Consider the following 24,776-nt stretch of genomic DNA (forward strand, 5'->3'; position numbering starts at 1 on the left):
CCCACGGGTCTCCCAGCACCTCTCAGCTTTCCTGACTGGTGGCCCAGTTGCTCTCAAACCTCAGAAAAATAATAGACAAATGGAAAAAATAAAACAGAAGTGAAAGCAAGCCAGGCAACTGGGCAGACTGGGGGAAATCCGGATGAGGGAAATGGGACCTCAAATGGAAAACTGGAAAAGAGAAAGCTGGAAAAAAGCAGGAAAACGGGATTTATTCTTTTTTATAACTTTATATTTTTATAAATGTATATATATATGTGGTGGCTTAGGCTGAATTGGCCCATGACGGTGACAGATGCTCTGCCCCCACCTCTTGCTCCCAGGAGAGGAGGAGGAGAGAGAAAGAGATTTATGAGTTGAGCAGGAACTAAACTACTTTCATGGAATATTAATAATAAAATAAAAATGAAAATAATGAAATAGATACAATCTGTACAAAACTGTATCAAGCTCCCAGGATGACATCACCGGCATGGAATTGGGGAAGTCCCAGACTGGAGTCAGTGATGGGTGGGAACCGGATTCCAGCTCTGGGGTCAGGAAGGCACGGATCGGGATCAAAGGCAGACGAACAGACACGGTCCTCCACGGACGTTGGCCATTGGAGAAAGAGCTGACCCTTTGATCCCTCAGCTTTTATCCTGAGCGTGGGGCAGATGGGACGGAACACCCCCTTGGTCAGTCTGGGGTCCCCCTTCCTGTCCCCCCCCATCCCAGGCCGAGGCTGAGCTGAGAAATAAAATTACTAAATGGAAAGTTGGTTCTGTTTTACCTCAAACTGGGACAGGGGCTTGCCCTGGTCCCCCTCCCCATGCCTGGGTATGACCCCAGGGACCCCCCTGGAGCTGGGTACGAACCCCCCTCCCAGTACCCACCCCTTGCTATGGGTACAGCCCCCCTGAACCCTCCTGCACCTCTTATTTCAGGCATGGGCTCCCCATGCATAAGGTGGGACAGTGGGGACAGCAGGGGACACGTCCTCCTCAGGGATGTGAGGTCCCCAAGGTGACAGGGCACAGCTGGGGTGTCCCAACACTCAAAAGCCCCCCCAAGCCCTTCTTGTCCCCTCGTCCCTGGCTCCCCACAAGTTCCCGGCTGTTGTAGGGCTGCAGGGACACTGCTGGGTTCCTACGGCATGTCCAAAAACCACAACGAAGCTCTAAATTAACCTTATTTTCACACCCAAATGCACATATTTTTCTTCCTCCCCTTTTTGCCTATTTTCTGCTCCTTAATGTGTTCAAGTGCTGGGGGTGGAGTTTGAAGGCAGCCCAAAAAGTCCTGACGCTTCATCCGGAGAGAGAGGCTGAGCGTGAGACCTTGGGTGTATCCTGTCGGCTGCTTCCTCTTGCAGCTCCTATGGGTCCAGTGAGTGAAATTCTTTTCTGTGAGGAATGTAGAATATTTAATTTCACTTAAAATCTTGTAAGGGATATAGGGATAGGGATATATATAAATCCTGGGGAGGGCAGTGGGGCAGAGCAGGGGCTGCACTGGGAGCTGTGTGGATCCCATCCGTCCTTTGACCAAGGGTTCCTTCCGATGTCAGGGTGCAGGTGATTTGGTGGGATTTCTGGAGTGGTGCTGGGGGCAGGTGCAGCCCTTCTTCCCCATCCCCTCCGCGGTGGCTGTAACCCCCCTCCCCTTGCCCTCCGTCTCCCTTCTCACCCTCTTCTCCAGCTTCGGCTGAAGACGTGGTTCCCCACGAGCCCATGGGGCCTCCTCAGTCATTTCCTGACTCTCCACCTCCTCCGGCTGGGATCAGGTAGGGATCCTGCAGGGCCAGGGGCACTGATTGTGCTCGGGGTGGCAGATGTGGGGCAGGGGAGGTGCCGTGGGGCAGGAAGAGCTGAGCCCAGAGCTCGGCTGCGCATTACTTTCACTTTCCCTCGGGCTTGTGATGCCACACGTCCATTGCCCCGGGAGATCTTCAGTCCCGCCCCGCGGTGCTCCCCCAAAGCCTTTGTCCCTTCTAACAGGGCTGGCTGAGGTGGGGTGGGGGTAATTTTCGGGGTGGAGGTCATGAGTTCCTGGAGCAGGTTCCCACCCCCAGGAAACCTCCTTCTCCTTTGAGCCCTCCTGCTCCCTCTCCAGTTTCTCCAGTGGATTTGGGCCACGGGGAGGGCAAAGCACCACCCATGGGATGGAGCGGGCACCGCTCACGCCAAGCTGGCCCCTTGCCATCCGATGCCTGTAAATTAACATGGTTGCAATCTCCATCTCTCTGTGTCGTTCTCCATCACCAAGCGGAGTTCAGAGTGGTGGGACCAGGACGACCTCTCCTTGCCACCGTGGGGCAGGACGTCGTGCTGCCGTGTCACTTGTCCCCACACGTGGACGCTCAGAGCTTGGAGATCAGGTGGATCCGTCACCAATTCTCTGAAACGGTGCACCTCTACCGAAACGGAGAGGATCTGGTTGGGGCACAGATGGAGGAATACATTGGAAGGACAGAGTTGGCCAGAGATGGTCTCTCCCGTGGGAGCCTGGACTTGCGAATCTCTGGCTTGAGACCCTCTGATGATGGCCAGTACGTCTGCACTGTGCAAGATGCTGCTGCTTATGGAGAAGCTACAGTGGACCTGGAGGTGGCAGGTTTGTGGCTGCTGTGGTGTTTCCTGGGGATGGTGCAGGTGTCCCTGGCTTGGTTTGTCTGTCCCAGAGCTCTGTCCCATCCTCACGTCCATCCATTCAGTGCTGAAAGCCAAGAGCAGTTGAGAGAGGTCAGGTGCGAGGGGTCTCTTCCCATGCGTGCCTGCCCAGGAGGGAGTACGCACGTGGTGCTGGAGGTGTTTTTGGGTGCAGAGCGGCATGGACACTGTGTCTTTGGGTCTCTGTGGTGTCCTCATGATGTTGTAAGGGCTCTGGGCACAAGCTGCTGAGCAGCTCCTCAGGCTCAGAGTGTGGGCTGCCAATGGAGCCAAGGATGGGACCTACCACTGTGTCTGGAGTCGGGAAGGGACCTATTCCCAGGTGCCACCAGCTGGATCCTTGCTTTGGATTTGCTGGTTGTGCCATAGGAGACATAGAGCGTTATCTGGAAGTCTCAGGGCTTCTTGAATAAGATGGATGGGAGCAGAGACGTTGCCTTGAGGTGCCGAAGCTCAGCTGCTTGGTACTCCACTACCAGGCTGTTTTATGGGAGATCTGGACTCATTTGGCATCAGTGCTCTCTGGTTCCTGAAGATGTTGGGGTGGGTTTGGTGGTGTGAGGAGCACGTGGCTGGCCCCACAGCCCGCTGGGCACCCTGTGATATGTCTGGTGTGGAGTTTCATCTTGGCCTTTGATCTGGGTCCATCCCTAACTCAGGGAAACCCTGGGCTCTTCCCCCAGCCATGGGCTCTGTCCCTCTCCTCTCTCTGGAGGCTTACGAGGACGAAGGCATCCGGGTGGTGTGTCAATCAGCTGGCTGGTACCCGTCACCGGAGGTGCTGTGGAAGGATGCCGGCGGGCAGCATCTCCCCTCGGTCTCCCAGAGACATTCAACTGACGAGAGGGGCCTATTTGAGATCCAGGATGTCATCGTTGTGAGTGGGAAGGGAGACGGGAACGTGTCATGCGTGGTGAGGAACAGCCGCCTGGAGCAGGAGCAGGCGTCGTCCCTGCACATCTCAGGTGCAGGATGGCAGCAGGGCTGGAGTTGGCCGCACTGCTTGTTGGGGTTTGATCTTGGGGGGCTGGAGAAACATGTGTGGGAAGGGAAGGGGGGCTGCTCCCGCAGGTGAGTTTTAGCAGAGGAGATAACGTGATCCTGGTGTGCTTCAGGGGAGCATTGGGGTGTCCATGGGATGAGGAGGAGGGTGTCCCTTTGAGCCCAGGGCTCCCAGCACAAGGCTTTAGGAGCTGGAACTTTGGGCTTGTTTTGTTTTTTTTTTTTCTTCTCCTCACACAGGGGAGTGTAAAATGAGTCCTTTTCCTGATTTTTTTTTTTGTCTCTCAGCTCCCTTTTTCCACAATGCCCGTCCCTGGATGGCAGCTCTGGGTGTGTTCCTCCTGCTTTCAGTGGTGTCAGCTGCCCTCAGTGCTTATCTCTTTCGAAAGAAAGGTGAGTTTGCATCACCATAATGTTTTGCCTTCCTTAAGAAGGTCTTTGGTCAAAGAAAGGATGGGGACGAGGACACGGGGTGGGGGTGGGAGGAGAGGGAGCATGGGCAGAGCATCTGGCTGGTGGGAAGATCCAAGAGACCCTGGAGAGATGGTCCCAGTGATGAAGCAGCTGCTCTCCTGACTTCCTCTTCCTCTGCTTTTGCTTTCCAGTGGTGCAGTCCAGAGCGCTGGGTGAGTCCTGCTGGCCCCTGCCACCAGCAAAGCCTCCTGGGAAGGGAGCCCCCAGGGAGGGACGTGGCTTTGGATGGCTCCTGCTGGTTCTCTGGTCACTGATGTGGGTTGATGGAGCCCAGAAGGGGACTGAAGAGCACTGGTGCTGGGAACTGGGCACGGGAGGTGTCCTGGCTCATGGGAAGAAATGGGGCCAGCAGTACTGAGTGATCTTAAATCAGGCTGAGCCTTAAATCTCTGCTTAAGTCAGGATTAACTGCAGGGTGCTTGGTTTGGCTGGGGGGGGAAAGGGGACAGGGACCTCTCCCCAGGAGCCAGGGGTTCTTTTCCCACTCTCCAAACAGAAGGAGTTTGGGCTCTGCCCGAGCTCTGCCTGCTTGAGCCATGGGGTGAGAAGCTGTCCCCTCTGATCACCTATTGCTTTATTTTTTCCTTTCCAGAGGAACAAGCTGCACTTTTGGGTGAGTCTCCATAGCTCCTTGTGGCTTGATGTCCTCTCCCAGGCATTCTGTGCTCAGCCCTTTCCCCTCTTGCCCATCCTCTCCATCCCCGCATCTCCTGGGTATGGGGAATCCCTGTGGAGATGTGCCTGGGAGGATGTGCTGTTTGGGGACATGAGACCAGGGGTGGACCCTCTTCCCTTCTTCTCTTCCATTGGTTCCAATGGTTGGATGTGACAAGTCTGGCAGAGACCCATTCACAGGGTTTGAAGGTCTTTTCCCACTCCTCAAACAGAAGGAGTTTGGGGTCTGCCCACTCCCGCAGGAGCTGCCATGGGGTGAGAAGCTGTCCCCTCTGATCACTCATTGCTTCTGTTTTTCCTTTCCAGGGAAACGAGATGCAGCACTGGGTGAGTCTCTGTGAGCTCTGTCAAGGCTTAGTGTCCTCTCCCAGGTGCTCTGTGCCTGGTCCTTTCCCTCCTTGCCCGCCCTCTCCATCCCTGCGTCCCCTGGGTCCAGGCGAATCCTTAGGGAATGTGCCTGGGATGGTAGACAGCTCAGGGACACCAGAGCAGGGATGGACCCTCTCCCCTGGCCAGAGTTCCTGGGGACCAACCATGGGACATGACCATGCTGGAGGAACCCATCTCTGGGACCCAGGGGGTCTTTTCCCACTTCCCAAGAAGGAGGGGTTTGGGGTTTTCCCCAACTCTGCTTACTCTTTTTTGGGCACTTATGGGATGAGGAGCTGTCCTCTCTGACCAAATGTTGCTTTTGCTTTCCAGAGGAACAAGCTACACTGTTGGGTGAGTCTCCGTGATCTCCTTCTGGCTTGGTGTCCTCTCCCAGGTGCTCTGTGCTCAGCCCTTTCCCCCATTGCTCACCCTCGCCATCCCTGTATCCTGGGAGCCGTATGATCTTTTCCCACTCTCCAAACAGAAGGAGCTTGGGCTCAGCCTGGGCTCTGCTGTTCCTTGAGAAACAGTTGTGGGATGAGAAGCTTACCCCCTGATGACATATTGTGTTTTCTTATTTTTTTTTCCTTTCCAGAGAAACGTGCTTCAGCACTGGGTGAGTCTCTGTAATCTCTTCCTGGCTCAGTGTCCTCTCTCGGGCGCTCTGGTCTCGGCTCTTTCCCCCCTTGCGCATCCTATCCGTCCCTGTATCCCCTGGGTTTGGGGAAACCCAGAGGGGCTGTGCCTGGGAGGGTGGACAGCTCGGGACACCAGACTGGGGATGGACACTCTCCCCTGCCCAGAGTCCCTGGGGACCTGTGGTGAGATGTGGCCAGGCTGAAGGGGGCCATCCTCGAGAGCCAGGGGCTATTTTCCCATCGCCCGGATAGGAAGAGTTTGGAGCTTTCCCAACTCTGCTTATCCTTCTTGGGCACTTATGGGGTGAGAAGCTGTCCTCTCTGACCAAATATTGCTTTTGCTTTCCAGATGAACAAGCTGCACTGTTTGGTGAGTCTCCATAAGCTCCATCATGGCTCGGTGTCCTCTCCTGAGTGCTTTGTGCTCGGCCCCTTCCCACCTCGCTCGTCCTCTCCAACCCTGCATCCGCTGGGTGCCGGCAAATCCCAAGTGGATGTGCCTGGGACTGTGGTCAGCTTAGGGACACCAGTCCAGGGATGGCCCCTCTCCCATGATTGAAGTCCCTGGCCACCATCCATGGGACATGACGAGGCTGGAGGGAGCCACTCACAGGGTTGGGGGGTCTGTTCCCACACCCCAAGCAGCAGGAGTTTGGGACCTGGCCAACCTCTGCCTGCTCCTGCAGGAGCAGCCATGGGGTGAGAAGCTGTCCCCTCTGATCACTCATTGCTTCTGTTTTTCCTTTCCAGAGCAACGAGCTACAGCACTGAGTGAGTCTGCGAGAGCTCCTCCTGGCTCGGTGTCCTCTCCCAGGCATTCCATGCTTGGCCCCTTCCCCTCTTTCCCATCCTCTCCATCCCTGCATCCCATAGGTCTGGGAAACCCCAAGGGGTTTTGCCTGAGGGGGTGGGCAGCTCAGGGACAACAGCACAGGGATGGCCCATCTCCCTTTCCCCTCTCCTTGCGTACCAGGCTTGGGATGGATCCAGGCTCAGAGGGAGCCATTCCTGTGGATTGTGGGTGTTTTCTCACTCCCCAAACAGAAGGAGTTTGAGCTCTGGATGAGCTCTTTCCACTCCTGCAGGAGAGTTGTGGGATGAGAATCTGTCCCTGCTGATCAAACACTGATTTTTTCTTTTCCTTTACAGAGAAACGAGCTGCAGCACTGGGTGAGTCTCTTTGAGTTCCAGGATGCCTCAGCGTCCTCTCGTGGGCACTCTGTGGTCGGCCATTTCTCCCTTGCCCATCCTCTCCAACTGTGAATCGCTGGGTCTGGGTAAACCCCGAGGGGATGTGCCTGGGAGGGTGAACTGGTCGGGGACAACAGCCCAGGGATGGCCCCTCTCCCATGCCTAGAGTCCCTGGCTACCAGCCATGGGATGTGACCAGACTGGAGGGCGCCATTCACAAGTTTGGGGGTCTGTTCCCACACTCCAAACAGTAGGAGTTTGGGATCTTCCCTATCTCTGCCCACTCCTGCAGGTGCAGCCATGGGGTGAGAAGCTGTCCCCTCTGATCACTCATTGCTTCTGTTTTTCCTTTCCAGAGAATCAAGCTACAGCACTGGGTGAGTCTCTGTGAGCCCCTCCTGGCTCGGTTTCCTCTCCTGGACGCTCTGTGCTTGGCCCTTTCCCCCCATTGCCCGTCCTCTCCATCGCTGTATCCCCTGGGTCTGGCAAACCCGGAGGGGATGTGCCTGGGAGGGTGCACAGCTGGGGGACACCAGACAAGGGATGGCCCCTCTCCTCTTCCCCTCTCCTTGCGCACCAGCCTTGGGATGGATCTAAGCTCAGAGGGAGCCATTCCTGTGGATTGTGGGTGTTTTCTCACTCCCCAAACAGAAGGAGTTTGAGCTCTGCATGAGCTCTTTCCACTCCTGCAGGAGAGCTGTGGGATGAGAATCTGTCCCTGCTGATCAAACACTGATTTTGACTTTTTCTTTCCAGAGAACCGAGATACAGCACTGGGTGAGTCTCCATGAGCTCCAGGACAGTTCAGTGTCCTCTCCCAGGAGCTCTGTGCTCAGCCCTTTCCCTCCTTGCCCATACTCTCCCTCCCTGCATTCCCTGCCTTCGGGCAAACAACCAAGGGGATTTGCCTGGGAGGGTGGTCAGCTCGGGGACACCAGAGCAGGGATGGCCCCTCTCCCATGCCCTGAGTCCCTTGGGACTGGCCATGGGATGCGAGTAAGCTGCAGGGAGCCGTTCACAGGATTTGGGTGTCTGTTCCCACACCCCAAACACAAGGAGTTTGGGATCTTCCCTAGCTCTGCTTGCTCCTGCAGGAGCAGCCATGAGGTGAGAAGCTGTCCCCTCTGATCACTCATTCTGTTTTTTCTTTCCAGAGAATCAAGCTACAGAACTGGGTGAGTCTCCGTGATCTCCTCCTGGCTCGGTGTCCTCTGCCGGGCACTCTGTGCTTGGCCTCTTCCCTCCCTTTGCCTTTCCTCTCCATCCCTGAATTCCCTTTGGTTCAGCCAAACCCTGAGGGGATGTGCCTGGGAGGGTGGACAGGTCGGGGACAACAGCCCAGGGATGGACCCTCTCCCATGCCTGGACTCCATGGCTACCAAGCATGGGACGTGACCAGACTGCAGGGCCCCATTCACAGGGTTTGGGGTCTGTTCCCTCACCCCAAACACAAGGAGTTTGGGATCTTCCCTAGCTCTGCTTGCTCCTGCAGGAGAAGCCATGGGGTGAGAAGCTGTCCCCTCTGATCACTCCATTGCTTCTGTTTTTCCTTTTCAGAGAATCGAGCTACAGCACTGGGTGAGTCTCTGTGAGCCCCTCCTGGCTTGGTGTCCTCTCCTGGATGCTTTGTGTTCGGCCCTTCCCCCCATTGCCCGTCCTCTCCATCGCTGCATCCCCTGGGTCTGGCAAACCCCGAGGGGATGTGCCTGGGAGGGTGCACAGCTTGGGGACACCAGACAAGGTATGGACCCTCTCCCATGCCATGGAGTCCCTGGCCACCAGCCACAGGACATGAACAGACTGGAAGGTGCCATTCGCAGGTTTTCTGGGTCTGTTCCCACACCCCAAACAACAGGAATTTGGGACCTGCCCAATCTCTGCCCGCTCCTGCAGGAGCAGCCATGGGGTGAGAAGCTGTCCCCTCTGATCACTCATTGCTTCTGTTTTTCCTTTTCAGAGCAGCGAGCTGCAGCACTGAGTGAGTCTCCATGAGCTACTTCTGGCTTGGTGTCCTCTCCTGGATGCTTTGTGCTTGACCACTTCCCCCATTGCCTGTCCTTTCCATCGCTGCATCCCCTGGGTCTGGGAAACCCCAAGGGGTTTTGCCTGAGGGGGTGGGCAGCTCAGGGACAACAGCACAGGGATGGCCCATCTCCCTTTCCCCTCTCCTTGCGCACCAGCCTTGGGATGGATCCAGGCTCAGAGGGAGCCACTCCTGTGGATTGTGGGTGTTTTCTCACTCCCCAAACAGAAGGAGTTTGAGCTCTGGATGAGCTCTTTCCACTCCTGCAGGAGAGTTGTGGGATGAGAATCTGTCACTGCTGATCAAACACTGATTTTGACTTTTTCTTTCCAGAGAACCGAGACACAGCACTGGGTGAGTCTCTTTTTGCTCCAGGATGGCTCAGTGTCCTCTCCCGGGAGCTCTGCGCTCAGCCTTTTCCCCCCTTGCCCATTCTCTCCAACCCTGAATCGCTGGGTCTGGGTAAACCCCGAGGGGATGTGCCTGGGAGGGTGAACTGGTCGGGGACAACAGCCCAGGGATGGACCCTCTCCCATGCCTAGAGTCCCTGGCCACCAGCCATGGGATGTGACCAGACTGGAGGGTGCCATTCACAGGGTTTGGGGGTCTGTTCCCACACCCCAAACACAAGGAGTTTGGGATCTTCCCTAGCTCTGCCCGCTCCTGCAGGCACAGCCATGGGATGAGAAGCTGTCCCCTCTGATCACTCATTGCTTCTGTTTTTCCTTTCCAGAGCAACGAGCTACAGCACTGGGTGAGTCCCTGTGAGGTCCTCCTGGCTCGGTGTCCTCTCTCAGGCACTCTGGTCTCGGCCCTTTCCCCCGTTGCCTGTCCTCTCCATCGCTGCATCCCCTGGGTCTGGCAAACCCCGAGGGGATGTGCCTGGGAGGGTGAACTGGTCGGGGACACCAGAGCAGGGATGGACCCTCTCCCATGCCTGGAGTTGCTGGGGACCAGCTGTGGAATGTGACCTGTTCTTCTCTCTTTGCAGAGCGGAGAAAGTTTCTGCTTCCTCAGAATCCAGGTAAGTGGGTATTTCATTTAATTTGATGTTATTTATGGGTGTTCTCCTCCCTTTCTCTGTCTGTGAGGTGTAAGTGGGCTGGCCATTGAGGGGACAATGTTAAATCCGAAAGAGGAGAGATTTAGATTAGAAGAACTTCTTTGCTGTGAGGGTGGTGAGAGCCTGGCCCAGGTTGCCCAGAGAAGCTGTGGCTGCCCCATCCCTAGAGGGATTCAGGGCCAGGTTGGACAGGGCTTTGTGCAACCTGGTCTGGTGGGAGGTGTCCCTGCCCAGGGCAGGGGGGTGGAACTGGTTGGACTTTAAAGTCCCTTCCAACCCAGTCTGTTATTCTATGACTGAGCTCTGCCCCTGATGCTCCATCTCCTCCTGTTCCCTGCAGATATGGTGACCCTGGATACAAACACGGCTCACTCCCAACTTGTCCTGTCAGAGGATTTGAGACGTGTGTGGCAGGAAAGTGCATGAAAGAACCTGCCTGACACCCCGCAGAGATTTATTAATTGGTACTGTGTGCAGGGCCGGGAGGGGTTCCGGGAAGGGAGACACTGCTGGGAGGTGGAGGGGGAGGTGGAAGTGGAGGTGGGAGGTGATTCATGGTGGGCTTTTGGGGTGGCCAGAGATTCCCCGGAGAGGAAGGGGTCTGTGAATCTGAACCCTGAAGGAGAGATCTGTGCTTTTAGGCACAGGGAAGCGCAGTTCGTGGCTCTTACTCCCATCCCCCTGTCCCAGTCCCCAGTCCCTGGAGGATCTGGGTCTGTCTGGACTGCACACGGGAGCTGGTGACTCCTCAATGCCAACACTGGGGTCGAGATCTTCACTTTCCCACCAACCTCATTCCATGGGGAGACCTTCCACCCCTGGTTTCGAATGGAGACAAGGAAAACCCAGCTGTGCCTCAGGGACAGCACCTCCTATATGTTCTCCTCCCCTTCCAGCCCCTCCACAGCCTCCAGCAACCCTTGCCCTTCTCCAGAGACTCCCCGCTGTCCTCTGGGGCTGCTGTGGAGTCCCCCCCCGGTGCTGGGAGGCTCTGAGCAGGAGGTGTCCTCATTTCATCTTTGATAGAGTTAATTTTCTTTCTAGTATCAGCTACATTTTGGATCTCATATGAGAATGCCATTGATCACACATATTTATATAGGTGGCTGAGAAATGTTCACATCAGTCAAAGGCTTTTTCAACTTCCCCTTGCAGCTGAGAGGGAGCACGACCAGGACGAGGCGGCCAAAGGGATATTCCACCCCAGAGACGTCCTGCTCGGGACAGAACGGGGGCTGTCGGGGGGCTGGGACACTCCATTGCTGCTGGGTATGGGCTGGGCAATCAGTCCTCAGGTGCTGAGGGCAATTTGTGTTGTTTCCCTTAATCTTGTATATTATTTTACCACTAATAATGATATTTTCCTCTGGGGTAACTGTTGTCTTAAACCATGTTTATTCCAAGCCACGAGGTGTTTTCCCCTCCTTTTCTCCCTCTTCTCCTCACCCTACTGGGAAACAGGGATTGAATGTGGGAGCTGCTGGCTGTGGGTAAACCACGCTGGGCAGCCAGGAAACTCTTGGGCCCTCTTGGACACCCTTGGATCCCCTTGGATTCCCTTGAAGCCCTTGGACCCCCTCAGTGCACCTTGGATCCCCTTGGAGCTCCTTGGGCCCCCTTCGATCCCCTTTGAACCCCTTGGAAGCCCTAGGAACCCCTTGGAACCCCTTGGATCCCTTTCGACCCTCTTGCATCCCCTTGGACCCCTTGAACCTCTTGGATCTTCTTGGAACCCCTTGCATCCCCTTGGAACCCTGTTGGAACCCCCTTGAACCCATTTGATCACCTTGGACCTCTTGGAACCTCTTGGGTCCCCTTGGATTCACCTCAGAACCCCCTCCAATGCCCTCAGATTCCCTGGAAAATCTTGGGTCCCCTTGGATCACCTCAGTACCACTTGGAACCCTCCTTGGAACTCATTCAACACCTTGGATCCCCTCGGATCCCCTCACAACCCCTTCAATCCCCTAGGAACCCCTCTTAGACCCCTAGTAACTACTTACAACTCCTTGGAACCTCTTGGAAACCCTTGCAACCCCTTCATTACCCTGGGCTCTGCCCGGCATGTACTCACCGTGAGCATCCTCCTGCACCACGTGATCCTTTTCTGAAGAAAACTGCTTTTTCTGTACCAAATTCCCTTCCCAGTTGGGCCTTAGGTGACGGCGGCTCCTTTTTTTTTGTTTGCTTATTTTGGAGTTTTTTGGGTCTGTGTGCGACAGCATCTTTGTCCCAGAGCAGCATTAGGTGCAGCAGAAGAGGAAACTTCTGAGAGTGGAAGGAATTCCCAGCCTGGGGCTATTTTACATCAATATTTTGTGTTCTTGACAGCCGCTGCTGTGGGAACTGGGGGTGGCCCTTGACCAGGGGTGGCTGAGCCCAGCGGGACACGGGAAGGGGCTGGGGCTGTGGGAACCAGGAACAAAGCCCAGACCAGGCTTCCCGGACTCACGGGACTGGTTTTGATGACCAGATGCGCTCCCATTGATGCCACCGTGCAGATAATGGGGGGAGGATGCCCGGAGCTGGCTCTGGGACCCCCCCATGCTGCACCAACCCAGGAGGTTATGGGCCCTGTTTACCTCCCCTTCTCCTTATTGCCCGCCCCAGGGGCTGGGTACAAGTCCCCGACACCCCTTGGGGCTCACCCTGGTCCCCCTCCCCAGGTCTGGGTATGACCCCACGGACTCCCCTGCAGCTGGGTATGACCCCACCCAGTACCTACCCCTATGGGAACTATGGGTACAGCTTCCCATGAACCACCCTGCACCCCTTTGGCCGTGGGTTCCCCATGCATGCTGGGACAGTGGTGACAGCAGGGGACGCTTTTCCCCAGGGATGGGATGTCCCCAAGGTGACAGGGCACAGCTGGCATGTCCCAACACTCAAAGCCCCCCCCGAACCATCTTGTCCCCTTGTCCCTGGCTCCCCACAGGCTCCCAGCTGTTGAAGGGCTGCAGGGACACTGCTGGGCTCCTCCGCCATGCCCAAAAATCACAACGAAGGTCTCAGCTCTACATGATCCCCCCCCCCTCAAAACCTTAAGACCCTCCTTTTTCCTTTCTTTTTCTCCTTTTTTTGGTTCCTGGGACCAATGGGCTGCTGACTTTTCTTCCTGAATAGACAAATGTCCTGAAACTCCAATAAAAACCGCCAAGAGATGGACAGAGCAGAACTGATGCAGGTGGACGATTCATCATGGTCTGGTTGGGGGTCTGCTCCTTCCTTTGCGACAATGGCCCTACACAGGAAAATCATCCCTTTTTTGGGAGAAACCCCCACTTATTCATCGGTGCAAAACCTTGCCGAGGTCACTGCCGCAGCACAGGCTACTGGTAGAGGTGCAGCCCTGGGAAAAGCCACCTTGACCACCTCCCATCCAGGAACAGGGAGTGGCCCGGTTTGAAGTAAAGCCGAACCAATTTTCTGTTCTGTAACTTTCCATCCTAGCTAGGCCTCCTCTAACTCTCTGAAATTAACGGCATATTGTGGAGAAAACTGCTCGTTCTCAGAATGATAAGCCCAATGTTTGTGCTCCATGCCAAGGAATGGTGTGCAGGGAGGCCCTTGCTTATCCTTATTGCTATAACAACCAAGGTCAGCCAATTTCATTATTTGCCCCCTTAGAGGGTCGGAAACGGAAAAAACGTAGAGGGGTCACATCGGTGGGGAGGAGTGGACAGGAGAGGTGACCCAAACCTGACCAACTGGGGTATTCCATCCCATCTGCCCCATGCTCAGTATAAAGGCTGAGGGATCAAAGGGTCAGTCCCCTTCCTGCGATGGCTGACGTCCAGAGAGGACTCTGTCTGTTCATCTGCCTTTGATCCCGATCTGTGTGTTCCTGACTCCAGAGCTGGAATCCAGTTCCCATTCGTCACTGAGTCCAGTCTGGGACTTCCCCAGTGCCTGCCGGTGATGTGACTGTCATCCTGGGAGCTTGATAGGGTTTTGTATATATTGTATCTCTTGCATTTTCTTCTTCTTTATTTTTATTTTAATATTAATTCTTCATTAAAGTCGTTTAGTTCATTCTAAACTTCTGAATCTCCTTATCTCTTTCTCCTCCTCTCTCCTCTTTTAGGGGGGGGAAGGGGGGGAAGGGCCATCTGCTGGTCCGGTTTTGGTAAATTCAGCCGAAACCACGACAGATTCATTGGCGCCCAACGTGGGGCCCAAACCCACGACCCTGAGAACCTGATCTGCTGTGAAATGGACTTAAGCTTTTGTATATAGAGATAAATTATAACTGAGTGATTTACATATATCTATCTATGAAACCTAGCCGGATTGATCAAGTGGCATCTAGTAAAACTTCTCTGAGATGGACATGTTACAAAGGGTCAGTCCCCTTCCTGTGATGGCCCGACGTCCAGAGAGGACTCTGTCTGTTCATCTGCCTTTGATCCCGATCCATGTGTTCCTGACTCCAGAGCTGGAATCCAGTTCCCATTCGTCACTGAGTCCAGTCTGGGACTTCCTCAATGTTTGTGCTCCGTGCCAAGGAATGGTATGCAGGGAGGCCCTTGCTTATACTTATTGCTATAACAGGGAGGATGATGGGTTCCCTTTGGTGCTTTGCCCTTGGTGTTTTCTTTTATGACTCTGCACTTGATGACATGGGTCGTTTCTGGATGAAGAATCTGAGCTCATGACGTGGGAGGTGGAGCCTTAAAACGCTCCCCAGAAATTTGCACCCTGGAACCGGGCAAAGGTTGGAGATGGTGGGTGCAGCTCCTAGACTTCGGGTGAGAGAATTTTCTTTCTGAAGGGGATTTAGAATATGAAATTTCCTGTAAAGTCTTGTAAGGGATTTAGAGCAAATCCTGGGGAGGGCAGTGGGGCAGAGCAGGGGCTGCATGCAGAGCCGCATGTGGATCCCATCCATTCCTTGACCAAGGGTTCCTTCTGACATCAGGGTGCAGGTGGTAGGGTGGGATTTCTGGAGCCGTGTTGGGTACAGGTGCAGCCCTTCTTCCCCATCCCCTCCGCGGTGGCTGTAACCCTCCCTTGCCCTCCCTCTGCCTCCCTTCCCACCCTCTTCTCCACCTCTGGCCACAGATGGGGTTCCCCACGAGCCCATGGTGCCTCCTCAGTCATTTCCTGACTCTCCACCTCCTCCGGCTGGGATCAGGTAGGGATCCTGCAGGGCTGTGGGCGCTGATTGTGCTCCGGGTGGCAGATGTGGGGCAGGGGAGGTGCCGTGGGGCAGGAGGAGCTGAGCCCAGAGCTCGGCCATGCATGGCTTTAACTTTCCCTCGGGCTTGTGATGCCGCATGTCCATTGCCCTGGGACATCTTCAGTCCCACCCCGTGGTGCTCCCCCAAAGCCTTTGTCCCTTCTACCAGGGCTGGCTGGGGTGGGGTGGGGGTCATTTTCGGGGTGGGGGGTCATGATTTTCTGGAGCAGTTCCCCCCCCCAGGAAACCTCCTTCTCCTTTGAGTCCTCCTGCTCCCTCTCCAGCTTCTCCAGTGGATTTGGGCCGTGGGGAGGGCAAAGCACCACCCACGGGGTGGAGCGGTCACCACTCACGCCAAGCTGGCCCCTTGCCATCCGATGCCTGCAAATTAACACGGTCGCAATCTCCATCTCTCTGTGTCATTCTCCATCACCAAGCGGAGTTCAGAGTGGTGGGACCAGGCCAGCCTCTCCTTGCCACCGTGGGGCAGGACGTCGTGCTGCCGTGTCACTTGTCCCCACACGTGGACGCTCAGAGCTTGGAGATCAGGTGGATCCGGCACCAATTCTCTGAAACGGTGCACCTCTACCGAAACGGAGAGGATTTGGACGGGGCACAGATGGAGGAATACATTGGAAGGACAGAGTTGGCCAGAGATGGTCTCTCCCGTGGGAGCCTGGACTTGCGAATCTCTGGCTTGAGACCCTCTGATGATGGCCAGTACGTCTGCACTGTGCAAGATGCTGCTGCTTATGGAGAAGCTACAGTGGACCTGGAGGTGTCAGGTTTGTGGCTGCTGTGGTGTTTCCTGGGGATGGTGCAGGTGTCCCTGGGTTGGTTTGTCCCTCCCAGAGCTCTGTCCCATCCTCATGTCCATCCATTCAGAGCCGTTGAGAGAGGTGAGATGTGAGGGGGTCTCTTCCCATCCATGCCTGCCCAGGAGGGAGTACCCACGTGGTGCTGGAGGTGTTTTTGGGGACAGATCAGGACGGACATGGTAGCTTTGGGTCTCTGTGGTGTCCTCATGATGCTGTGTTGGTGCAGAGGTACTGCCTTGAGGTGCCAAGGCTCGGCTGCTCAGTGCTGCTCTGCCAGGCTGTTTTATGGGAGATCTGGACTCATTTGGCATCAGTGCTCTGTGGTTCCTGCAGACGTTGGGGTGGGTTTGGTGGTGTGAGGAGCACGTGGCCGGCCCCACAGCCCGCTGGGCACCCTGTGATATGTCTGGTGTGGAGTTTCATCTTGGCCTTTGATCTGGGTCCATCCCTAACTCAGGGCAACCCTGGGCTCTTCCCCCAGCCATGGGCTCTGTCCCTCTCCTCTCTCTGGAGGCTTACGAGGACGAAGGCATCCGGGTGGTGTGTCGATCGGCCGGCTGGTACCCGTCACCAGAGGTGCTGTGGAAGGATGCCGGCGGGCAGCATCTCCCCTCGGTCTCCCAGAGACATTCCCCAGATGAGAGGGGCCTATTTGAGATCCAGGATGTCATCGTTGTGAGTGGGAAGGGAGACGGGAACGTGTCATGCGTGGTGAGGAACAGCCGCCTGGAGCAGGAGCAGGCGTCGTCCCTGCACATCTCAGGTGCAGGATGGCAGCAGGGCTGGGGTTGGCCGCACTGCTTGTTGGGGTTTGATCTTGGCGGGCTGGAGAAACATGTGTGGGAAGGGGAGGGGGGCTGCTCCCGCAGGTGAGTTTTAGCAGAGGAGATAACATGATCCTGGTGTGCTTCAGGGGAGCATTGTGGTGTCCATGGGATGGGGAGAAGGATATCCCCTTGAGCCCAGGGCTCCCAGCACAAGTCTTTAGGGGCTGGAACTTTGGGGTTGTTATGGGTTATTTTCTTCTCCTCACACAGGAGAGTGTAAAATGAGGCCATTTCCATATGTTTTTTTGTTTCTCAGCTCCCTTTTTCCACAATGCCCATCCCTGGATAGCAGCTCTGGGTGTGCTCCTTGTGCTTTTAGTGATGTTTTTTGGCGTCATTGCTTATCTCTTCCGAAGGAAAGGTGAGTTTGTAGTGGGGGGGATGGAGTGGAGGGGGTCGACGTGGGGGGAGGCTGAGGCCTGGTCCATGGACATACGCAGAACGGGATCAGAGTTGTGTCAGAACAGGTTTTGCCTTCCTTAAAGAAGCTCTTTGGTCAAAGAAAGATGGGGACGAGGACACAGGGTGTGGGTGGAAGGACAGGGAGCATGGGCAGAGCATCTGGCTGGTGGGAAGGTCCAAGAGACCCTGGAGAGATGGTCCCAGTGATGAAGCAGCTGCTCTCCTGACTTCCTCTTCCTCTGCTTTTGCTTTCCAGTGGTGCAGTCAAGAGCGCTGGGTGAGTCCTTCTGGCCCCTGCCACCAGCAAAGCCTCCTGGGAAGGGAGCCCCCAGGGAGGGACGTGGCTTTGGATGGCTCCTGCTGGTTCTCTGGTCACTGATGTGGGTTGATGGAGCCCAGAAGGGGACTGAAGAGCACTGGTGCTGGGAGCTGGGCACGGGAGGTGTCCTGGCTCATGGGAAGAAATGGGGCCAGCAGTACTGAGTGATCTTAAATCAGGCTGAGCCTTAAATCTCTGCTTAAGTCAGGTTTAACTGCAGGGTGCTTGGGTAGGCTGGGGGGGGGAGGAGAGGACGGGGATAGGAGGGCAGGGAGCCCCCTCTGGGAGCCAAGTTTTTTTTTCCCACTCTCCAAACAGAAGGAGTTTGGGTTCTGCCCGAGTTCTGCCTGCTCGAGCCATGGGGTGAGAAGCTGTCTCCTCTGATCGCTCATTGATTTTGTTTTTCCTTTCCAGAGGAACGAGATGCAGCACTGGGTGAGTCTCTGTGATCTACAGCATGACTTGGTGTCCTCTCCCAGGCATTCTGTGCTCAGCCCTTTCCCCCGCTACCCGTCCTCTCCATCCCTGCATCCCCTGCGTATGGGGAAACCCTGAGGGGATGTGCCTGCGGTGGCTGGGCAGCTCTGGGACACCAGAGCAGGGATGGACCATCTCCCATGCCCAGACCTGCTGGCTACCAGCCGTGGGACATGACCAGGCTGGAGGGACCCATTCCTGTGACCCAGGGAGTGTTTTCCCACTCCCCCAAAAGCAGAAATTTGTGGTTTCCCCAGCTCTGTTTACTCCTTGAGCACTTATGGGATGAGAAATTGTCCTCTCTGACCAAATATTGCTTTTGCTTTCCAGAAAAACAAGCTGCAGCACTTGGTGAGTCTCCATGAGCTCCTCCTGGCCCAGTGTTCTCTCCTCATCTCTCTGTGCTTGACCCTTTCCCCTCTTGCCCGTCCTCACCATCCCTGCATCCTCTGGGTGCGGGTAAACCTGGAGGGGATGTGCCTGGGGGGTGGGCAGCTTGGGGACACCAGACCAGGGATGGATCCTCTCCCCTGATCAGAGCCACTGGGGACCAGTCATGGGATGTGACCTGCTCTTGTCTCTCCTTGTAGGTTGGAGAAAGTTTTTGCTTCCTGAAAATCCAGGTAATTGGGTATTTTATTTTATTTTATTTTATTTTATTTTATTTTATTTTATGGGTGGTTCTATACCCTTCCCCTCCGTGCAAGGTGTAACTGGGCTGTCCACTGAAGGGACTGGTCATGCCTGGGCGTGTTGGTGGCTCAGACCTCCCCAGATCACGGCACTGGACTGGATCTCGCCCCATTTTCTTGCTGTTCCACCCCATTCTGAGTTACACCCTTGAGCCTCAGATGCACCATCTCCCTCCAAGGCCCCACTGGTGCCTCTTCCCACGGGATCGAGCTTGGCCATGGCCATGCTGGGGCCGGCCCCATGTTGGGGTTGGAGAGGAGGAAGGAGAAGCCCATTTTCCTGTTCCGCAGGGCAGATCCTTGCCTTGGGGTGGTGAAACCTGGTCAGGACTGAGCGCTGATGCTCCTGCTCCTCCTGTCCCCTGCAGATGTGGTGACACTGGATCCAACCACAGCTCATTCCAAACTTCACTTGTCGCCAGACAATTTGAGATGTGTGAGATGGGAAAGTGCATCAGAGGACTCTCCTGACACCCCCGAGAGATTTAGTCATTGGTGCTGTGTGCTGGGCCAGGAAAAGTTCTGGGAGGGGAGGCACTGCTGGGAGGTGGAGGTGAATGGGGAGGTGGGATGTGTTTCATGGTGGGCTGTTGGGGTGGCCAGAGAGTCTGTGGAGAGGAAGAGGAGAGAGTTCCCGAGCCCTGGAGAAGGGATCTGGGCAGTTCAGCACTGGGAAGGGCAGTTCAAGGCTCTCACCTCTCCTCGCACCGTCCTGTCCCAGTCCCTGGTGCCCAGGAGGATCTGGGTCTGTCTGGACTGCACACAGGGGCTGGTGACTTTCCTCAATGCCGACACTGGGGTCGAGATCTTCACTTTCCCACCAGCCTCGTTCCATGGGGAGGCCCTGCGCCCCTGGTTTTGGGTGGGAACAGAGAAAACCCAGCTGTGCCTCAGGGACAGCACCCCCCAGACCCTCAGCCCCACTTCCATCCCCACCACAGCCTCCAGCAGACCCTGCCCTTCTCCAGAGACTCCCCACTCTCCTCTCCTGGACCCTGCAGTAGATGTCCCTCTCTTTTCCCCAGCCCAGGGAGCAGAGGGGGACTGAGGTGCAGGAGACAAGGGCTGCTGTGGGGTCTCTTCCGGTGCTGGGAGGCTCTGTGCAGGGGGTGTGTGTCCTCGTTTCAGCTTTGATGGAGTTAATTTTCTTTCGAGTATTGTCTGATGTTTGGATTTAGTGTGAGAATGCCATTGATCACTAATGGTTATATACGTGGCTGAGAAATGTTCACATCAGTCAAAAGGCTTTTTAAGCTTCCTCTCGCAGCCAAGAGGGAGCATTGCCAGGACGAGGCAGCCAAAGGGATATTCCACCACAGAGACATCCTGCTTGAGACAGAAACAGGGGCAATCGGGGAGCTGGGACTCGCCATTGCTGCTGGGAAAGTCCTCAGGTGCTGAGGGCAATTTGTGTTGTTTCCCTTAATCTTGTATATTATTTTACCATTAATAATGATATTTTCCTCTGCGGTAACTGTTGTCTTAAACCATCTTTATTCCAAGCCACGAGGTCTTTTCCCCTCCTTTTCTCCCTCTTCTCCTCACCCTACTGGGAAACAGGGATGGAATGTGGGAGCTGCTGGCTAGGGTTAAACCATGCCAGGCAGCCAGGAAACTCTTGGGCCCTCTTGGATCCCCTTGGATCCCCTCGGATCCCCTTGGAACCTCTTGGATGCCCTTGGAACCCCCTTGAACCCATTCGACCACCTTGGACCCCTTGAAATGCCTCAGAACCCCTTGGAACCTCTTGGATCCCCTCGGAACCTCCAGGATCCCCTTGGATCACCTTGAATCCCCTCGGATCCCCTCGGTACCACTTGGAACCCCCCCTGGAACTCCTTCAACCCCTCGGATCCCCTTCCACCCCCTTGGATCCCCTTAGAACCCCTTGGATCCCCTTGCAACCCCATTGGAATGCCCTTGAAACCATTCAACTGCCTTGGACCCCTCAGATCCCCTCAGATCCCTCTCAGAACCCCATCTATCCCCTCAGATCCTCTGGAACCTCTTGGATCCCCTTGGATCCACTCAGTACCACTCGGAACCCCTCTTGGAATTCCTTGAATCCCTTGGATCCCCTAGGATCCCCTTGCAACTCCTTCAACCATCTGGGAACTCCTCTTGGACCCCCCTGGAGCCCCCTGGAATCCCTTGGATCCCCTGAGCTCTGCCCGGCATGTACTCACCGTGAGCATCCTCCTGCGCCACGTGATCCTTTTCTGAAGAAAACTGCTTTTTCTGTACCAAATTCCCTTCCCAGTTGGGTGCTTGGTGAAGGTGGCTCCTTTTTTTTTTTTTTTTGCTTATTTTTGGGGATTTTGGCTCCGTGCACGGAAGCATCTTTGTCCCAGAGTGGCTTTAGATGCAGCAGAAGAGGAAACTTCTGACTCTGGAAGAAATTTCCCAGCTTGGGGCTGTTTTAGATGGATTTATTATGAAGTTGAATCGCTGCTGCTGCTCTGGGGCTGGGGGCTGGGGGATGGGATGCTGCGGGACTGGGGACCAGGGGTGGCCCTGGATCGGGGACTGGGGATGGACGAACCCAGCGAGGCATGGGAAGGAGCTGGGGCTGTGGGAACCAAGACCAAAGGCCAGCCCGGCCACCACTGTCACTTGGGGCTGGTTCTGATCGCTGGGGATGTACTGGGACACAAGGGGAAAGCTGGGGATGTGGTGGGGGCTGTGATGGGAGCAGTGCTGAGAACACAGTGGGGACAGGTTGTGGACATGACAGGGGCATCTGGGGATGCAGAGGGGAAATCTGGTGACACAGGATGCTGGTGGGGACAGTTGGTGACACCAGGGTGGCATTGCCTCCTGTTGGGAGCGGTGCTGGGGCGGTGGTGGCACCTGGCAGTGCAGGGAGGGGGTGACCGTCCAGCAGAACCTGCCCAGCCTTTGGTGGGTGCAGGAACAGGACCAGGGACACTGGGGGTAGGCCACCACTGCCGGCACCTCTCCAGTGCCCAGCTCCAGGGACATGCCCTGGGGGGGACAGAGGTGACACCCCTGCACCCCCTCTCCTGGTGTCCCTGGCCCCCCTCATATCCTCCTTGCCATGTTCCCTCCATGTCCCCACACCCTCCTCACCCCATCTGAGTCCTCATGCCCTCCCCGCCATGTCCCAGTGTCCACCTGCCATGTCCCCACACCCTCCCCATGATGTCCATATCCCCATGACCTCCTCATCATGTCCCTATGTCCCCCCAGCCTGTCCCATCACTCTCCTCACAATGTCCATGTCCCCGTGTCACCTCACCATGTCCCCATAACCTCCCCATTGTGTCCCAAGTCCATATGCCATAACTCCACCATGTCCTTCTGTCCCCTGCCATATCCCCACACCGTCCTCACCATGCCCTTGTCCCTGCGCCCTCCCCACCGTGTCCCTGTGTCCTCCCACCATGTCGTGCCAGGACCTTGCTCCAGCACAAGCTCTCCAAGTGTCAGAGCCTCTTCAGGCACCCTCCAGCTCTTGCGTGGAGTCCTCCTCGGGCTGCAGGTGGGTACCCGCTCCACCATGGACCTCCATGGGCTGCAAGGGGACAGTCTGCCTCACCATGATCTTCACTGTGGGCTGCAGGTGGATATCACTGAGTACTTGTGACAAGAAGTTGCCTTCCACAAGCTTCAGGGATCTCCCAGCCCTGCTCGTCACAGCAGTAGGGCATTCCCAGCTGATGTTGGGGGTGTTGAAGTCTCCCATAAGGACAAGGGCAACTGATGCAGAGATTTCTCCTGATAGCCTATGGAATAACTCATGAGTGCTGTCATCCTGGCTGGGTGATGGGTGGTGGACACCCGCTGCGCCATCTGCTTTGTCTCCCATCCTCTGATCCCCACCCAGAAGCTCTCGACTGCATCATCCCAAAGTGTAAGGGCTGTGTGGCCAAACCTCTCCCTTCCATCCCTCACGCGAACTCCTGTAGAGCTGGTGACCTTCCATCCCTTCATTCCCATCCTGAGTCTCCTTCCACTGGCCCAGGACACCATGATGACCAACACTAACAATTACTAACCACCATAAAACTTTGCAAAGTGACTGGTTTTGCCTCGTTTTTTTCTATTGAGCCGATGTCCCCAGGCTCGGTCTTGCCATAATTAGCAGTGGAGTCTTTGCTTCTTGTGGCAGGATGATGGTGAGTGACAGAGCGGTTGCGTGGGTCTGGTTGGGGTTAAACCACAACGAGAAGGAGCAGAACGACCGGTGGGAGGGACACTGGGAATAAGTGGGAGCGGGATGACCGGTACAGGGGACGCTGGGAAGGGATGGGGACGTCTCAGGTGTTGGGGACATCTCGGAGACATTGGGGACGCTCCACACCTGCAGTACCGGCCATTGGCCGCCTGGCAGCAGCACACCCTTAATTATAGAATCATAGAATCATAGAATGGTTAGAGTTGGAAGGGACCTTAAAGATCATCGAGTTCCAACCCCCCTGCCATGGGCAGGGACACCTCCACCAGACCAGCTTGCTCAAAGCCCCATCCAGCCTGGCCTTAAACACTTCCAGGGATGGGGCATCCACAACTTCCCTAGGCAACCTGTTCCAGTGCCTCACCACCCTCACAGGAAAGAATTTCCTCCTAATATCTAATCTAAATCTCCCCTCTTCCAATTTAAAACCATCCCCTTGTCCTGTCACTACACTTCCTGACAAAGAGTCCCTCTCCGGCTCTCCTGTAGGCTTCCTTCAGATATTGGAAGGCTGCTATGAGGTCTCCCCGGAGCCTTCTCTTCTCCAGGATGAACAACCCCAGCTCTCTCAGCCTGTCTTCATAGGAGAGGTGCTCCATCCCTCTGATCATCTTCGTGGCCCTTCGCTGGACCCATTCCAACAGGTCCATGTCCTTTCTATGTTGAGGACTCCAAAGCTGGACACAGTATTCCAGGTGGGGTCTCACGAGCGCAGAGTAGAGGGATAGAATCACCTCCTGCGACCTGCTGGCCACACTTCTCTTGATGCAGCCCAGGATGCGGTTGGCATTATCCCGCTCTGAGCCCTCATTAGGGTGATAAGCAGTGACCGTTCTCAGCCCGCTTCACTCCAGCCAGGGACCGTAACTACTTACCGACAGGCAGGGCTTCCAGCTCTCGGTCCTGTCCCCACTCACAGCCCAGGCACTGACAGCCATCGCCTCGGCACCAAAAACCTGCCCAACAGGGTTTTTTTTGCCCCAGGACGAGCGCCGGGGACTCTGCATCGCTCTGCGCGGGGCACCAGGGCCAAGGGGGGGTGACAGCAGCGACTCTGCTGGGGACTTATCCACGACAGAAACATTGGGGATTTCTGCTTTTCTGCGGGAAATACTTTCTTTTTGCTTTCCGGCTGCACAAACCTGGGTGGATTTGGCTTTCCCAGGAGCAACAAACTGGGATTTTTATTTTTTTTCCCATAAAATTGAGGGTATTTTTCCCCAGCACAGACCAAGAATCAGGGGTTTTGGAGTATTTTTTGTGTCCCCGCTGGGTGTGCGCAGCCCCTCGGGGGAAAGTCCCCTTTTGGGGGAATCGGCCCCAAACTGGGAGGGGAAAAGGGGGAAGGGGCAGCTTTCAAAAGAACTTTTATGTCTTCAGTAGAGATTTGGGGGGGGGGGGGCGAGTTTCTAAATCCTTCCTATAAATAGGCTTCCTTTGCATTTAAAGCCTTATATAAAATAAACATTTACACTTCTGTATCTATTTACACACAAATACATATTTAGGGAATATTCACTATCTATTTACACTTACACAGAATATCTGTTCAGGCTTAGTTCTACTTGGACTTAGACATTAACACTTACATCAAATATCTATTTAGACCGTCTGCTTAGACATCTACCTTGACACTACATCTTCTTATAAATCAATTTAAAAATCTTTTTATATTCTAAAATCTTTTGTATAGTATAGAATCACACAGTCATAAAATGGTTAGACATAGGTTTTTATTTTAAACTCATTTTCTATACATAAATGAATATTGTTTT

General features: G+C 55.3%; 2 protein-coding genes across 2 annotated transcripts; both read left to right on the top strand.

The window, feature by feature from the left end:
• The first annotated feature begins 282 nt into the window (after positions 1-282).
• On the top strand, positions 283-12,847 carry LOC141476102 (butyrophilin subfamily 1 member A1-like). Its single transcript, XM_074164703.1, is given in 17 exon segments — positions 283-288; positions 1,681-1,765; positions 2,248-2,595; positions 3,335-3,616; positions 3,942-4,046; positions 4,259-4,279; positions 5,109-5,129; positions 5,770-5,790; positions 6,162-6,182; positions 7,760-7,780; positions 8,961-8,981; positions 10,018-10,050; positions 10,430-10,789; positions 10,792-10,834; positions 10,836-11,077; positions 11,245-11,358; positions 12,756-12,847. Coding segments are annotated over 17 exon segments (1,836 nt in total).
• A 2,303-nt stretch (positions 12,848-15,150) lies between these two features.
• LOC141476182 (butyrophilin subfamily 1 member A1-like) lies at positions 15,151-19,851 on the top strand. The gene is made up of 8 exons (XM_074164792.1): positions 15,151-15,223; positions 15,706-16,053; positions 16,568-16,849; positions 17,170-17,274; positions 17,572-17,592; positions 18,442-18,462; positions 18,702-18,734; positions 19,172-19,851. The coding sequence occupies exons 1-8, from the start codon at positions 15,151-15,153 to the stop codon at positions 19,849-19,851; spliced, it is 1,563 nt and encodes a 520-aa protein (XP_074020893.1).
• The last annotated feature ends 4,925 nt before the right edge of the window (positions 19,852-24,776 follow it).

The sequence above is a fragment of the Numenius arquata genome, chromosome 28 (assembly GCF_964106895.1).
Source record: "Numenius arquata chromosome 28, bNumArq3.hap1.1, whole genome shotgun sequence".
Classification (NCBI taxonomy): Eukaryota; Metazoa; Chordata; class Aves; order Charadriiformes; family Scolopacidae; genus Numenius; species Numenius arquata.